General features: G+C 40.3%; 1 protein-coding gene across 4 annotated transcripts in view; it reads left to right on the plus strand.

Moving 5' to 3' along the window:
* The window catches only part of LOC115630798 (calcineurin-binding protein cabin-1-like), a 285,450-nt gene that overhangs the window by 170,724 nt on the left and 97,889 nt on the right, over positions 1 to 16,837 (plus strand). For all 4 annotated transcript variants that reach the window (XM_030527455.1, XM_030527459.1, XM_030527457.1 and 1 more), the window contains 4 exons: positions 4,501 to 4,997; positions 6,465 to 6,635; positions 8,687 to 8,885; positions 15,616 to 15,847. In XM_030527455.1, coding sequence (XP_030383315.1) covers positions 4,501 to 4,997; positions 6,465 to 6,635; positions 8,687 to 8,885; positions 15,616 to 15,847 — 1,099 coding nt within the window. The remainder of the gene's footprint in view (positions 1 to 4,500; positions 4,998 to 6,464; positions 6,636 to 8,686; positions 8,886 to 15,615; positions 15,848 to 16,837) is intronic.

Consider the following 16,837-nt stretch of genomic DNA (forward strand, 5'->3'; position numbering starts at 1 on the left):
GAGTTTCCTGGCCTTTTTTCTTGACTCACTGACCTGTGGAGTCCACCAGGGAGGCTTGAGTTTGCCTCATGGTTTCCCAGTGGGGCATGATTTCTGCAGCGCGATATCGCACGCTGTGGTGAATTGATTTATTAGCGTCGAGGTGAATTCAACTGTATCTGGGCCCTCGGGAGGGTAGTTTGGAAGTATATTACTTAGATGATTAGAATACAAAGACCAATTTGTGCGTCTAGGATTTCTAGCCGCGATTGGTCTTTCATTCTTTAGAGATTCTTCGAATTGAATGTTTTTGTGGTCTGAGAAGGAGTGTTCTAATAGGACTCTCCATTTGGAAATACGATTGTAAAGTGCGTCTGACGCCAAAGTGAGGTCAAGAACCTGGCTTCGGTTCCTTACCACAAAAGTTGGATCTGATCCAGCATTACATAAAAATATGTTAGTAGACAGGATGTAGGTAAAAATGAACTCACCCCGTACATTGGTATCAGTGCTACCCCACTGACTGTGATGAGTGTTGGCATCGCATCCTATGAGCAGATCTATGTTGTTCTGCCTGCTGTCCTCTATTATCTGTCTTGTCAACAGAGGTGGAGGGTTAGCTTTCTCGTAAGCCATGTAGACTGAGAATATTCTTAGAGGCTTTGGCCTAGCCTCAATGCATGCCGCTGTGTTATCTTCATCACTAAAATTGGATAGCAGAAAAATGTTTATGTTTTTCTTGATTAAGGTTCTGGTCTTGTCTGAGCTTTTCGCTGTAATCAGTTTATACTCCTTCGTCCCCAATCCAGAAACCTTGCCCCTACGGACCCAAGGTTCCTCAAGGGCATCTACCTCTATCTCCACCACTGTCCTATCGGCCTCGTCGACGTCCAGGATGAAGTCGTCATCGTCGTGGCCTAAAGTAGCGAACCCTTTCGCCAGTTCGGAGGTGTCGGAGGAATATCCTTCAAGGATATCCGATTTGTAGCCATACCTGCCCAAATTTCCACATCTGGCCAGCTCGTCCACCGATTCCTTATTGATAATTAGTACGATCTGGCGCGTGGTCCCTTCCGCCTCCTACCTTGACCGCGCTCCAGTCGTCCGTTTTCAAACTAGGGTTGCAGATCTGAAACACTCCGGATCTCTTCTGGCTTTTCTGGTTTGGCCGATACCCTGAACCTGGCACGATGTCTACTGGGTATGTCAAACCAGTCCACTGCTACTAATTTTGCACATGGGTACACTTCACCAAGCGCTGCTATTGATTTTTTATACGCTTCGGCCGACCGCTTGTCGTGACAAGCGATGGCCTTGACTCTGCCCTGATGCCAGCCTGCATCATCGCAGATCGGTGGTGGTTCTCCATTTGAGACCTTTGCAGTATGTCTGCTGCGCGTCTTTTGACAAGAAACGTCGTTTTTGTTTTTGTTGGTGGCATCGCCGAAGTGCCTGGCACTGCAGAGTTACCAGCAACCTCCCCTTCGACTGCTGGCTTAGCTGCTTCGCATTCGAGGTGGAGGGTGTCTGCTGCTCTCCAGATTCTGAGACAACCGATTGGCTTGTCTGATTGTCTCCACCTGCACTGGCAGCAATGGGATGGGAGCTGTTGGGAGTTCCCTGGAGTTCCCTGGTGACAGTCAAGTCTATGACCGTTTGGTTTGAGGGATTAGAAATCCCGTCCGGTTTATGACGAGATCCGGTCTCAGTGTTTTTGTTAGTTTTGTTAGGTTTTGTTTTTTTGAAAGGTTGCATGTTTGGTCCCACGAGTAGACGGGAAGGGGTGGGTCACCCGTGGCATAGCCCGGGTACCAGAGGAAGCCTGACTTAAAACTGGAGGTCGGCAGGTGTCCAGAGTTCGCATAGGCTAAGCACCCGCTCAGCCACGTATCCATTAGCCTACGCTGTTCCGCTTTGGATTGGATAAGTTTATAGAGTTTTCAGCTCTCGTCCGACTACCATTAGTCAGCACCATCTGGCAGAGACATGATCGTGCCAGGGGCCTGCTTCCAGCTGCCCTCGCGATGAGAGTATGGTCGCACTACCAGTGGTGTATCACAAATTGGTGATTACACGTTGATCCCCTTGTGATACCCATCGGCTAACGGCCAGACAATTTGTTTCGCTAATAACTTTTCTTAGAATTAACTGATTTAGATTACAACGATTATTTTAAATATATTATCAGGAACAGAAATTTTGAATGAAGAAATGTTACGCTTATACTTAAACATGAATTTCGAAACTAAAACGTCATCTGCTAAGTAAGAAGGAACGTTTTGGCAAATGTGCAGTTTGATGGCATACAATACAAAAATCGACGGTGTGGCGGGACACCAAATAAGGCACCAGGATCATGAAGAGCAGAAGAAGAAGTCGGGCGTCTTGGAGTAGCAGTGATGGGAACCGCCGCAGAACAGCCAGCGGTAACAGGAAAATCCGCGATAGAATCACTGGCGTCAACGGCAGCATTCACGTCGGTAATAGTATTGGCAATTGACGTGGCTGAAGAAGCACTCAGAACAACCTCTTCGCTGGTTATAGAAATAGTAAGAGATCGCGAAGATGAGGCGCTCTACCCAAGAGAAGACGTGGAAGGTGTAGCAAATGTTTCAAGGATAGGTTTGGGTTAGCCGGTGTAGAAAGTGATGCACAATTTGTGTTGTTATCCGGGATTACACGTTTGTTGGGCTGGGATATAGTTAAGTTTCGTTTCTTCATTTTTGGAGACTCGGACAGTAGCTTAAGACCAAGAAACGTCGTTTCCAACGATACAAATTTTTCGTGGAAAACTTGAAACTCGGCACTTTTATACTATTATGCTTCATAAACTGACGCATTTCGGCAGCAATACTACGACATTTTTCAGAAAACCAGATTAAGCCAATATTTTTGCCTAAGTAGTCAGTTACCCGGCCAATAAACCGGGCCCATTTCCCGTGACCAACGTCGTCACACTGGAAGGTCCATTGAACCAAGTGTTGGCACAGATGCTGTTTTAGTTTAGGATAGTTTAAGAGAAATATTTGAATTTTAGTTTAGGGCGAAAAGAGAGCGCGAGAGCGGCCGTTTGCGGACGTCGCCTCGCGCCCAATCGCCACCGCATCGTTTCGTACTTTTCTATATTAAAGTTAAAGTTAAAAGCAAGCGTCCCATTTTTCTTCGTTTTTATACAATTTATATAAATTAATATAAATTTTCACCAAGCTTATGGCCAAACTCGCAGGACTTTCAACTTTTCGTTGAAACGCTCTATGAATAGCACAAGCACACGCATTCAAAGAAATTAGTTAAAATGTTTTTAATCGATTTAAAGCAAAGATTTTATTCAAAAAATTCGGGAATTGATATGTTTTGACTCTCTGTAAGAATTTCAACACGTCACCACTAAAAGTTGAATTTTTATACTCTGTACATGAAATGTACAAGAGTATATTAGGTTTGCGGGAAGTGAAAAATGTAACAGGCAGAAGGAGGCGAGGCAGACCCCACAAAGTATATATATTCTGTCTGTCTGTCTGTCCGTCTGTCCGTCCGTATGAACACCTGGATCTCAGAGACTATAAGAGATAGAGACACCAAATTTTGCACAAAGATGCGTTATGTGTGTATTCTATGCGAGTTTGTTTTATTTTTTTGATTTTCCCCCCACTTCCCCCCTATGGGGGTTTTCCCGATTTTCCATTCATATAATCGCCTATATCTCGGAGACTATAAAACCTAGGAACACCTAACTTTAGTCCCAGATGCCTTATGTGAATACGCAGAAAATGTATATTTTTGAATTTGCCCCTCCCCCTCCCCCCTCTACCTCGCAAATGCGATTTTCTCTAACTCCCGTAATTCTTGGAATTTCGAACTAAAATTTTGCAAATGCCCCCAGTTACTTTTTATGTGTCCGTATGCCAAGTTTCACTATGATAGACCGATTTAACAAGAAGTTATAGCCATAAATATATTTGCTGCTGCAGCGCTGCTCAAGCTCTGCTCAAGCTCTACTCAAGCTCTGCCCACGGCTGTTGTTAATGCTGGTGCTTTGGTTGACTGCACACATGTTTACACAGACACGAATAGATGCTCATAGGCATACATACACTCACACAGACGCAATTGCTATGTAAATGTGCAATTATAAACCCTTTACGTGAGTTCGAATACCGAGAGAGGTAAAATCGATAAAATTTTTTTTTTTTATTTTTCTTAATTTTTTTTATTTTTTATAATTATTGTAAACATATGTACAGAGTATTTCAAAGTCGGTACACCCGACTTTAGCTTTTTTACTTGTTTAATCCAGTAAAAGGGCGCAGTCGGTAAGGAAAAAATATTGTTTTTGTTGTTCCTATAAAGGAAAAGTGAATGCACTGATGGTAAGCAACAACAAAAAGTCACTTAGATTCCGATCACCTGCTATGTAGTCCAGTAATTGCTTTTTATTGCTATTCAATGTCCAATTGAATAATCATTTCAATAAGCAACACAATTAAAAAATAATATAATCCTACTTATATTTGGTTTCAGGTTACATATTGTATGTATGGATTCCCACCAAAAAGAGCACGGTCGAGACATCTGGAGGAACATAACTCAAAACAAATAGCACTAACATGGGAAAATGCTTTGGACATTTTTTTCATTTATGCTCCTGATATCTTACCCGAGTTCAATTCATACAAAGTTGAATCTATAACGTCGGATATGGAGCAATTCTTACAAAACGTAATAAAGTTGTTACCAGGGAACGTGGACATGGACTTTGGAACTCGTAATATAAAAGAGTTTATATCAGGATCTTCTATTAAATTATCGTCGAAATGTGTGCACTTACCATTTAAAATTAAAAATATATTTTATTTGGTCGCCGATTACTATTTCAAATCCCATGACTTTATTAAAGCAATTACTTATTATATGGACGATTTAGCTGTAAATACGAGTCGCTTTGATTCATGGGCTGGAATATCTCTTTCAAAAGCCAGCATAATTGACACAAAAATTAATGGATTTCAAAAGACTGAGTAAGTACATTTATTTTTTAAATTTCGTGTATATAGATACTTATAATACACATAGTTTTTTTACAGTATCTTTGTTTAGGAGATCAAATATAATAATCTATCATGTGTGTCAATGAAATTGTACTTCAGCGCATTTAAATAGCATGATAATTAATGGATAAGAACAGACATATGTATATCCTCAGCCGTTTTGAACAATAAATATATGGTGAGAGGTGTTAACTTGACCCTCGTATTTAGATATCGATTAAAGGCTACCATACTTAATTATAGTTACAGCTATTCTGCATTTATTAACTAAATGGAAAAAGGAATAAAAGTGAAGTGTACCCTTTATCATCTATGTCAACCATGAGTTATAGGTCTAATATCTTCATTCGACGCATGATGTCCATTTTAGAATATCATGTGGTGGTTTGTTCATGACTCAGATGATGGTGAATTGACATTTTGCAGTGATAACAGTGCATATGAGCACCTGGATCTCAGAGACTATGAGAGCTAGAGACACCAAATTTTGCACAAAGATGCCTTATGTATGTACGCTGCGCAAGTTTTTTTTTTTTATTTTCCCCCCGATTTCCCCGATAATGGGGTTTTTCCGTAACTCTATTCGTATAATCACCTATATCTTGGAGACTAAGACCTAGGGACACCAGTACCAGATGCCTTATGTGAATATGCAGAAAATGTGAATTTTGGAATTTCCCTCCCTCCCCCCTTTCCCGTGAAATTTTTAATTGAAATTCAGAATATCATTCTAGATAGTGATTATGTGTTCGTCAAGTTTCATAATGATATGCCGATTTAACAGGAAGTTGTACAAGTCGGAGAATTCATCGCTGCATCGCTGTGTGGCTTCTATCGCCGATTTGCCGATGTTGTGTTACCTTCTTCAGCAGGAGACTCGGCTTCTGCGATTGATCTTTTCTGACCCATGCCTTCCTCCCATATTTTGGGAAAAGTAAATCCTCGGCCACTCTGTTCATTTGCAGTACATTTGCAGTTGTGTTGACCCTTGTTATCGGGTTTTACACGTTAGAATTTTTTCACCTTCTAATCAGTTCTTTTGGGTCCGACCTTGCGAGAGGTACTTGAACCTTCCGGTACCGGGAAAAATAATTGATTGCCCTCGGCCTCTGTCTAGAGACGGCACTGCTTCTATGCAACTTCTTACGCTCATTTACGGCCTTCTTCGTGGCAGTTACTTTTCAAAGACCGTTGCACCTCCACACATGATCGAGGTGTGACAGCTGGCGACATGCAAACCCGATTTCCAATCACCGTGCTTCCCACCGGCTTTTGGACGCGATAATTTTATTGACCACAGCAGGTTTTTGACTACTTAAAAAAATTCCTTAATATGCGCCCATTTTTCTTATAAAGTTTGCTGTAGTGATGCTGAAATCAATATTTTTATCTTTTAATTGTTATTTTTGTCGAAAATCTATTTAAAATTGCTTTCAGTCCATTTCAGATTATTCTTGAATGTGAAGAAGTTATACGATGTTTTGAAAAATGCATTGGCCTAATGCAAACTCATATACTAATTTGGATTGAATATGGATCTTTTGCTTACTCCATCAGCTCCTACTGCTCCAGGAACTTGAAAAAAGCAACATCAGAAAATGCAGCCAGGTACGTTATCTATATATAAAAAACAGTTTGTCCTGACTGATTGATGATCAAAGCACAGCCCAAACGGTAAAATCTTGGAAAATGTTTGAATTTATGAAATTTTTGTTGGGGCCTGAAATATAGGAGTTTTTCTGTAATAAATGTTGGGGTAAAAAAAAAACCGCGCCAACAGCCCAAACGGTAAAAGCTAGGAAGTTGAAATTTGGGCTCAAGTATCCGATCATAGTGTAGACACGCACTAAGAATGGATTTTTCGAGCTCCAAAGGCGGAAAAGTTTGTTTCAATAAAAGAATACAAATAAAACTGCATACTATGTTGTTTAAATTTTTTCTTGGACCGTGAATTATTGGGGCTTTCTTGGGGCACAAAAGGAAACCGCGTCAACAGCTCACAGCCCAAACTGTAACGAATTTTGAAAAGTTCGAGCTCCAAATGAGGGGAAATAGGCTCCAAAGTTTATTTGACAAATCTTCTGTTTTTCACCGATGAACTTCAAATTTGGTTTTGGGATCTATAAAAGAATATAAAAAAAAACTTCACTATTTATACTCTGTACATAAAATGTACAAGAGTATATTAAGTTTGCGGGAGCTGAAAAATGTAACAGGCAGAAGGAAGCGTTGCATACCCCACAAAGTATAGTATATCGGAGACTATAAGACCTAGCGACACCAAATTTTAGTCCAAGATGCCTTATGTGAATACGCAGAACACGTGTATTTTGGAATTTCCCTCCCTCCCTCCTCTCCCCCGCAAATCGAAACTCCCGTTATTCTTGGAATTTTGAACTAAAATTTTTGCAAATACCCCCAGTTAGTTATTATGTGTCCGTATGCCAAGTTTCACAATGATAGACCGATTTAACGAGAAGTTATATCCATAAATATATTTGCTGCTCAAGAGCTGCCCAAGCGCTGCTCAAGCGGTGCTCAAGCGTTGCTCAAGCGCTGCCCGCAGCTGTTGTTGATGTTGCTGTTTGGTTGACTGCTAACATGTTCACACAGTCACGAATAGATGCACATAGGCATTCATACACTCACATAGACACAATTGCTTTGTATATGTGCAATTATACTTCCGATACGTGAGTTCGAATACCGAGGTAAAATTATCCAAATTTTTTTTCTTTTATTTTCTTAGTTTTTGTATTTTCTATAATTATTTTTAACATATGCACAGAGTATTTCAAGTTGGGACTCCCGACTTTAGTTTTTTTACTTATTATTGGCACATCGCTGCACTGCGTGGATACGAGGGCCGTGTTTCATATTCAAATTATGTGCGTGTTCGTGTTGACACAATAAAGCACGAAAAGACACGAACTTGAAAATCCGATAGAAACAAAAACAACACGACCAAAATATAATTTAAAGTTAGGCAATACTCTAATTCCAGTTTTTTGCACAAAGTCTATCTTAATACATTGTGTTATGAACATATATGTATTTAATTGTTGAAAAAATCAAGGGATTTGGATGGAAAGCGCATATCCAAAAAATGACAATCTTAATGATGCATAAAATAAATTAATATTTTGCGAAAAAGTAATATTATGTAATTTATCGGTCCTTAAAATTGGACTACCGTATACACATGTATACAAGCATAAATTAAACATCGAACACCAAGTTTGTTTACATTTCAGATTATACTGTTAGGTTCATGCATACCTAATATATCAATCAATAATATATATACTTTGTGTCCCTGCCACGCCGCCTTCTGTGTGTTACATACATTCGCACAAAACTAATATAGCCTTTTGCACTTTGGGTACAGGCTATAAAAATAATTAAAATCGATTGGGTAACAGTGTGCTACTGTGTACTATACCATAAAAGGAAACATGAGTCGAAATTTTAGCTTCCTAGCTTTTACCGTTTTGGCTGTGCGTTGATCACCAATCATTTAAACAACAGGTACACTTATGAATATATCTTTCTTTATTACTATAGATTTTTCTATTGAACAATTCTTACGTTACTTATTTTACTTACATACTTGTAAGAACTATAAAATAATAAAGATTTTAAAAATATTTTCATTTCAGCATGCGATATTTCAGGGAAAAACAAGAAAAAATGATGAGCATAGCTTACAATTGTTTTTCAGTAGCTTCTACATTACAATGCTCGGAAAGCCTAGCTACGGATACAAATGATGAGAAATGGCTTTGCCACTATATGTTAGGAAAAATTTCTGAAAAGCAGGCTAAACATCCCGCCGATTACTTGAATTATTATTTAACGGTAAGTTTAAATACAAGTAAATACGAAATCATATTCTTTTGCATTAAGTACTTTTTCACTTTAGCAATAACTTTATTAAAAACAAGCACTTTTGAAATGCGCTTTTCGGTATGGCCATCAGCTCCTTCTTCGATTCTGACTTTACCTCACCAATTGTGGTGAATACGGTGGTTGAGGCATGATTATGACTATGTAAAGGGGTGGATGCCGTATCGTAGCCAAATGCGAACAAATTGGATGATTTGATTTGATGTATGGTTTATTTCATTCAATAAAAGTTCACTTTGGGGGCGCACATGCGCAAACTCACAATTGCAGTACAAGGTGAATACCAAAAACTAAACCTAATCTCAGCTTATTCTAAGGCTATGCTAGGGGATCGCCGGTGTGGTGGAATTGTGTCCGCAGCGGTCGACTAGCGGACTGTGCGCTCTCCTGCTCAAACATTCAGCCCCCCTTGCAATACATTGCAAAAGCAAGTGGTAACGGAATAGGTAGTCCTCAGCTGCTGCAGAATCCACCCAAAGGCAGTATTCTGGGCAACAGGAAATGCAGTTTGACCCGGCACCAGCCCTTGTTGGATGATGTTCGGATAAACATTACCGCCAGCGACAGGGGCGTGAAGTGGCGTCGGACTGGCTCGCCCACTGCAGCTGAGGGAGTCCTTTACTGGACCATAGCCTCCACCTTCAGGATCACCTCCAGTTCGGTGGAAGGCCAGCTTTAGGCCTTTCGCGAAGGATTTGCTGATACGGCTGAACGGGCTGCAGGAGTCAATCAGCACGCGGACGTCACACCATTTCTGTCCTGAGACCACTCCTGAGCGACGCTTGCGCTCGCGCGACCGGCTCTTGCGTGGTGCTATAGGTATTAAGAAAGAGATGCACGTAAGGGCAAAGCAAATCATGTATGAAAGAACGCATGTTGGGGTGTGTCTGGTGCAGCACTTGAGGCTGTGGATGTATATGCGGAAGTGGCTGTAATCTATAGGCGTCGACTCATCCTTGGCTGATGACTGCAATTTTTAAAAAAGCTGCCGTGCTTGTTAGCATCACATGTCCTCCGCCTCCCCAACCTTAAAAGGAAGCTTGTGCGCAATCTGCGTGGAGAAGGACGAAATGGACTTGGCTTTGGAAGTCGCTACTGGGCCGGTCAATATCCAACCGAAGATAGTCTCCTGACCCAATAGTGTGCCGCAAATATTCCGTTGGAGACCGTCCAATAATATTGATGGAAGCATATCCGCACCGATGAGAATATCTACTGGCGAGCTTTGGAAGAAGAAAAGGTCAGCCAAACGTAATTTTGTCAGGTCCCTCAAAGCATCGTGCGGGATTGTACAAGACGTGCCAAATTTGGAAGAACGCAGGCTGAATCTCTATTTGCAGCCTTGGTTTCGAAGGCACAACAATCATAAGATTGCACAGATTGTCAACATCGCCGTTGCGTCAACATGTTGCAGCAGCTACATCGTGCGTGGATGTGCTTGTAGCTGGGGTCGATGATGGAGGAGCACCACGATGCAGCAATGTATGGTGGCACTCTTTGCACCTGAAACAAGTGTGCGCACTGCTACACTCTCGTAGCTGATGCGCTCTCGCAAAACAATTTAGGCGCAATTGTTGCTGTTTGATGCAAGCAATCCGGTCGGTGATGGACATTGCCAGAAAACGAGGGCACATTCGGATGGCATGGTTCTCCTTCGAACATATCTTGCATGCCAGTGGCTTGGTTTTGTTGGATGAGGGTGGTTTCACGCTCACCTGTGTCTCAAACGAATTTAGTTTTTTAGGCACCCCGCTCCTTCTCTGAGGCTTGGAATGGCTTTGGTCCTGAAAGCTGGACCTCTCGTCGCCCATTGCCTTAAGGGTGCGCTAGCGTTCAACCAGAAAAATGCTGAGATCCACCCATTTTGGAACTTCTGTTTTGCTTTTTAAGGATTGCTCCCAGACAGCTCGGGTGATCTTGGGAAGCTTGCGTTCGCAGAAGAAGCACAAAATAGGGTCCCAGTTTTCCGTGTGACCTTGGAATGTTCCAAAGCAGTGAGACACCCTTAAAAGGTGCTTTGAAACCCTTTGACAGCTGCTCCAGACTCTTGGCCGATTGTGGAAAGGTTTAGCTGGCTATTAACCAGCAGTCTTTTATTTTCGAACTGCTCTTTTAGATTCTCTCAAGCGGACTCAAAGACGTCAGTGAGTAGGGACTTTGAAACAATGGCCAGTCGTTTTGGCATTGAGATTGAAAAGTTTCTCAATAGGAGTGAGCCTCGGATTATTAATATAAACTGCAGTGAATAGATAACGGAAATTAGGCCACCATAAAGGATTGCCACTGAAAACTTCAGTGTCGACCGGAGGGAGGGAACAGCCTCTGTTGCTCATCGAAAGATGAATCGACAGTAAGAGCTGGCTAGGTGGCTTACTGGCGTCGGAAAGGGTGTCAATGCTCTCGCTGAGCTTGGCTGCACACCTTTCATAAATTAGATGGCAGTGCTCGTACTTCTTGAGGACGACTGCATGCCTACTTTCCTCAGTGCTCACCGCACTTAATGGTGTCGTGCATCGATTGCACTCCTGCTCTATTTGGGCCCATAACGCCTTGACCTGGTCTCTCCGGATATTGAGAACATACAGGCGTGACTCTACTGTCGAGGAAGCCGACATAGTAGCCTGGAAAGCACTTAATTTGTCGCTCACGAGGAGAAAAGTGTTGAGCGCCATTTGGCCGGAGGATCGGGATTTGTGAGATACGGATCTAGTCCTTTTTTTCTCAGTAGGAGCAGTCGTGGCTTCGGGAACAGAAGCCTTGGAACTCGCGCTTGCTGTGAGCGACTGAGTGGGACCGGCCCTTGACGTTGAGGCGGATGGAACACTTAGCGTAGCTAGCGCTGGTTTTGAAGATGGGTCAGCTATGTTTTGTCCCTCTGAAGTTTTACCCTGCTGGCATAATAAGCCTTGTAAAACGGACTTGGACTGATTATATTGTATGGCAATACGAATGGAAAGCCTAGAGTTGCTTTCGTAAAATTTATTTTTTTATTGCGAAAAGAAAAAAATATATAAATAGTTTGCGCAGGCAAAAAAGGGGAAAATGTATTTTAATCAACGCCGGTCTTGGATCCAAAATAAACGCTTGTACAAACTATGTATAATTTGCAAATAATCCCGAGGGAAAAATATAATTTATTAAAATATATGTTGAAATTTCGCCCAAGTGCCGAAACAAATTTAACGGAGATATCCAAATATATATGTGGGCTACAGAACGCGAATAGTTGAGTGTCGGAATTCACAAAAACAAAAAACACAAATTTAAAAAGAAAAAACAGTAAAAAGCTAAAGTCGGGTGTCCGGACTTTGTAGCTGGTTTGGGCTATGTGAGGAATAATATTGCTATTTGGGCAGAAATCTTATATGCAATATAATAATGCAGAATCAAAAAAACAATAGATGGTAGCAATTGCGGGGGAGAGGGAGGAGGAAGGGAAATTCCAAAATAAACATTTTCTGCGTATTCACACAAGGCATCTTGGACTAAAATTTGGTGTTCCTAGGTCTTATAGTCTCCGAGATATAGGCGATTATACGAATGGAAAATCGGGAAAAACCCCATAAGGGGGAAGTGAGGCGGGGGAAAATCAAAAAAATAAAACGAACTCGTATAGCGTACACACATAAGGCATCTTTTTGTAAAATTTTGTGTCTCTATCTCTTATAGTCTCTGAGATCTAGGTGATCATACGGACGGACGGACGGACAGACGGACAGACGGACAAACAGACAGGGCTAGATCGACTCGTCTCGTCTGCCACGCCTCCTTCTGCCTGTTACATTTTTCAGCTCGCGCAAACCTAATATACTCTTGTACATTTCATGTACAGAGTATAAAAAATGCAAGGGCAGGAGCATACATAAAAATCGCAACACCCGGTCCGTATGCATCAACGCTGCGGAGAGGAACAGCTGGCGGTCAGTCAACACGCTTATTGTTTCATCTGCGTTCAAACTGACGCCGCCAAGGCACTGCTGCAGCGAGACGTTTTTCTGTGTGTATGTGTATGGGTGTGAGCGCCAGAGAGCGATAAGAACGACCGAAGAGCGAAGGCGTGGTGAAAATGTGGACGGGCAGAGGAGCCAGCTTATTTTAAGCGCTGCAAAGTCTAGCGACCAACACAAACGAAAGAAGCCCAAAAAATATATAATTGTAGCTGGTTTGGGCTGTGTGAGGAATAATATTGCTATTTGGGCAGAAATCTTATATGCAATATAATAATGCAGAAGCAAATAAACAATAGATGGTAGCAAGCAAAGCGATGCAATTTAATACTTTGAATTTTGTGTTTAGTGCACGGCTTGGATAATTGAGGGAGAGAGAGAGAGAGATAGGAATACAAATAGGCGCACCGTGTGTAGTGTCTCAACTTAAGCGTGTATAGGCAAATTATATGTGGAATTGGATGTTAATAAATACCTATGTGATTTGTGCACTTATTAACAATCCTATGTTGGCACAATTGGGGTTGCGGCACAACACAATATGTTCGCTCATACACGGTTTACATTTAAGATCTTTGGAACTTACAGCAAGTCCGAATATGGAAAGAATATGTCTGGCCATATGAACAAAGACTTATTATATTACTTTGCAGCCTCGAAAAATTGGCGTTCCCGACAACACGTCTGAGCATGATTACACGGACATAGCCGTATTGCCACTTTAACAAGGTTTTCGTTATTGTTTAACGATAATTGACCGATTTTCACGCTGGCCTGAAGCAAAAATTATAAAATTGATTGGTGACAACATATTCATGATAGGGCGCTATCATCCACAATCAAATGGCCCTATTGAACGATGGCAGAAATGTTTCAAAACAGCGCTTATGTGCCATTCTGATTTTCCCTGGACGGAAATACTACCTACTGTGCTACTTGGATTCCGGTCATGCTACAAACACGATTTGAAGGCGTCTGCCGCAGAAATACTATATGGAACACAGTAATGCTGCTAATGCTGATCTTTTTATCACTAAGATAAAATTATCGTGTCTTTATTGTCAAGAAAGATAGTAAAGAAGTAGCGATTTCCATCGATAGACTCAAGCCTGCTTTCGTGGTTAATGATAACGCTGACAAATCACTCAGTCTTAAAAAATCGGAGTCCAAACCAACACCCACCTACGAAAAATTAACTATTGTATTCAACAATTGAAAAAGCTAAAGTCAGGTGTCCCAACATTGATATACTCTGTACATATGTGTAAAATATTTATAGAAATTATAAAAATTAAGAAAAAAAAATTTAATGGATTTTAGCTCTCTTGGTACTTTAACTCACGTAACGGGTGTATAATTGCACATTTAATAGTAATAATGGCTATAACTTCTTGTTAAATCGGTCTATCATAGTGAACTAACTGGGGTATTTGCAAAATTTTAGTTCAAAATTCCAAGAATTACGGCAGTTAGAGAACATCGCGATTTGCAGAGGAGAGGGGGGAGGGAGGGAAATTCCAAAATACACATTTTCTGCGTATTCTCATGAGACCTCTGGGACTAAAATTTAGTGTCCGTAGGTCTTATAGTCTCTTAGATATAGGCGATTATACGAATGGAAAATCGGAAAAACCCCCATAGGGGGGAAAATCAAAAAAATAAAACAAACTTCCACAGCGTATACACATAAAGCTTCTTTATGCAAAATTTGGTGTCTCTAGCTCTTTAAGCCTCCGGTAAGGTATTCATACGGACAGACAGTCGACAGACAGACAGATAGACAGAAATAGATCGACTCGTCTTGTCATGCTGATCAATAGTATATATACTTTGTGGGGTCTGCCACGCCTCCTTCTAATTAGGATATTCTCTTATAATTATTCCCCTTTGTTGCATATAGCCTATCTTAAGACATTGTGTTATCTCTTTATATCAAACAGTTTGTCCTGACTGATTGGTGATCAACGCACAGCCCAAAGCTTAAATTTGGATTCAAGAATCTTTTCATAGTATCCATCATAGTGTAGATTCGCACTAAGAAAGGCTTTTGGAAAATGCAAGCACCAAGGTGGGGAAAATGAGCTTAAAAAAATATTAGTTATAGTGGTCATGTGTGTGTACGACTAACGAATTTTTTTGTCAATAACAAAAATGTAACGGAATATGTTTTTTAGAAATACCTTAAATGTGCGAATGTATGTAACAGGCAGAAGGAGCCGTGGAAGAACGTATAAAGTGTATATATTCTGTATCGAAGCTCTACCCGCATCTGTTGTTGTTGTTGCTGCTTTGGTTCAACTTTGTGCTGCATACATACATATGGACAAGTACACAAACACGCTTAGACACTATTTGATGTAAATGTATGCTGATGTAAATTGTACACAAATGTTAACGTATGTGTATATGCATGTGTTAAATGTTTTATATTTAATTAAATTAATTAAAATTTCATTAATACATTTTTTTGTGGGGTAGTATTTAAGAGTTCAGCTCGCTCGACTATAGCGTTCTTCTTTTGTTTTTATTTGCCGAATTTCAGAGAAATTTAGTTTTAAAAATAATATTAATTTAATGCCTTTCGGCATGGGCCGACTGCTACCTGGCCAGCGAGGTATCGTTGCTAAAACTGCAACTCATTACTGTAGATACATATTTTCAAACTATTAAATAAAGCATACAGTATATACATACACATCCTTAAACCATTAATTAACTCTATTTATTTCTTGTAGGCCTCGAATTATTTGTATGAATGTAGTGCTACGTATCCAATTAAAATCAACCATAACAATCCAACAACTTTATCAGTTGAAGCCCTTGAAATTTTTTATCGCATTAATGCCGCTATAATTAAATTTTTGGAAAAAAACTCATTTATTACGCGTTCAATTGGAGACATATTCAAAGGTGTCCTGAAGCAACTCTCAAAAAGTCCTTTCGCTTTTAACAAGGCTAAAATTGATGGTAAGTAAATATCAATTAATCGACTTTGTATTATACGAGTATTTATTACTAGCAGGTATTGCCCGTCTTAACCCGGCCCAATATGTTTCCAATTGTATTTATTTTGTGTGTGCATAACTTACCCATATGTTTTCACCTTAAAGGTTACCAGTAGGAAGGCATTTAAGGTATTTAAATGAACATTTTCTGTTCTTGACAAAAAATTGTTCAGTAGTCCGTTACATTTTTGTTCTTGACAAACTATTTCGTTAAACGAACATGACCACTATAACTAATATTTTTTAAAGCTCGTTTTCCCCCCGTTGGAGCTAAAATTTTCCAAAACCCTTTCTTAGTGTGCTGATATGATAGATACTATGAAACGATACTTGAGTCCAAATTTAAATTCACATTTGAGTCTTTTCGTGCCATATTGAGTCAGTACGGCCACGCACAAACTCGGAATATAAAACACGGCATTCGTGTCAATGCCGTGCAGCGATGAGCCACGATCAAAAACCACTGGCACCGATACCATCAAAATGTCGAAGTTTGAATGCAATAAGCAGAATATTTAAATAATGAAATCGAATTATTTATTGAGATCAATAAGAACAAATCATATACATATATACATACATCTGCCCGCAATGCGAAGCAGAATATGCGTAGCTCCGTTATTCGGTTTGTGCTTTACTATCGCTTACGCAGCCGATGCCTAGCGACGGTAACTGTAACATTTTGGCGTTTTGCCTTTGCAATTAACATTAAATGGTCAAAACGAAAGAAGAAGAGCGAGCTAATGACTTGCAGTTGTTGTTGTTTTTAGAGCATTATTTTTTCAATCAAACAACTGTGTTCGATTGCCCAATGTATACATTACTAAACAAAGAAAAAATTACTTTTAAAAATGTTATATTATATAATTTTCAATTAATTAACATTTCTTGCTCTGTCAGTGCAAGACGAATGCACATACATACATACATATGTAGATACATATGTACATAC

This window comes from Scaptodrosophila lebanonensis, unplaced genomic scaffold, assembly GCF_003285725.1.
Source record: "Scaptodrosophila lebanonensis strain 11010-0011.00,11010-0021.00 unplaced genomic scaffold, SlebRS2 tig00001410-arrow-pilon, whole genome shotgun sequence".
In the NCBI taxonomy this organism is placed as follows: domain Eukaryota; kingdom Metazoa; phylum Arthropoda; class Insecta; order Diptera; family Drosophilidae; genus Scaptodrosophila; species Scaptodrosophila lebanonensis.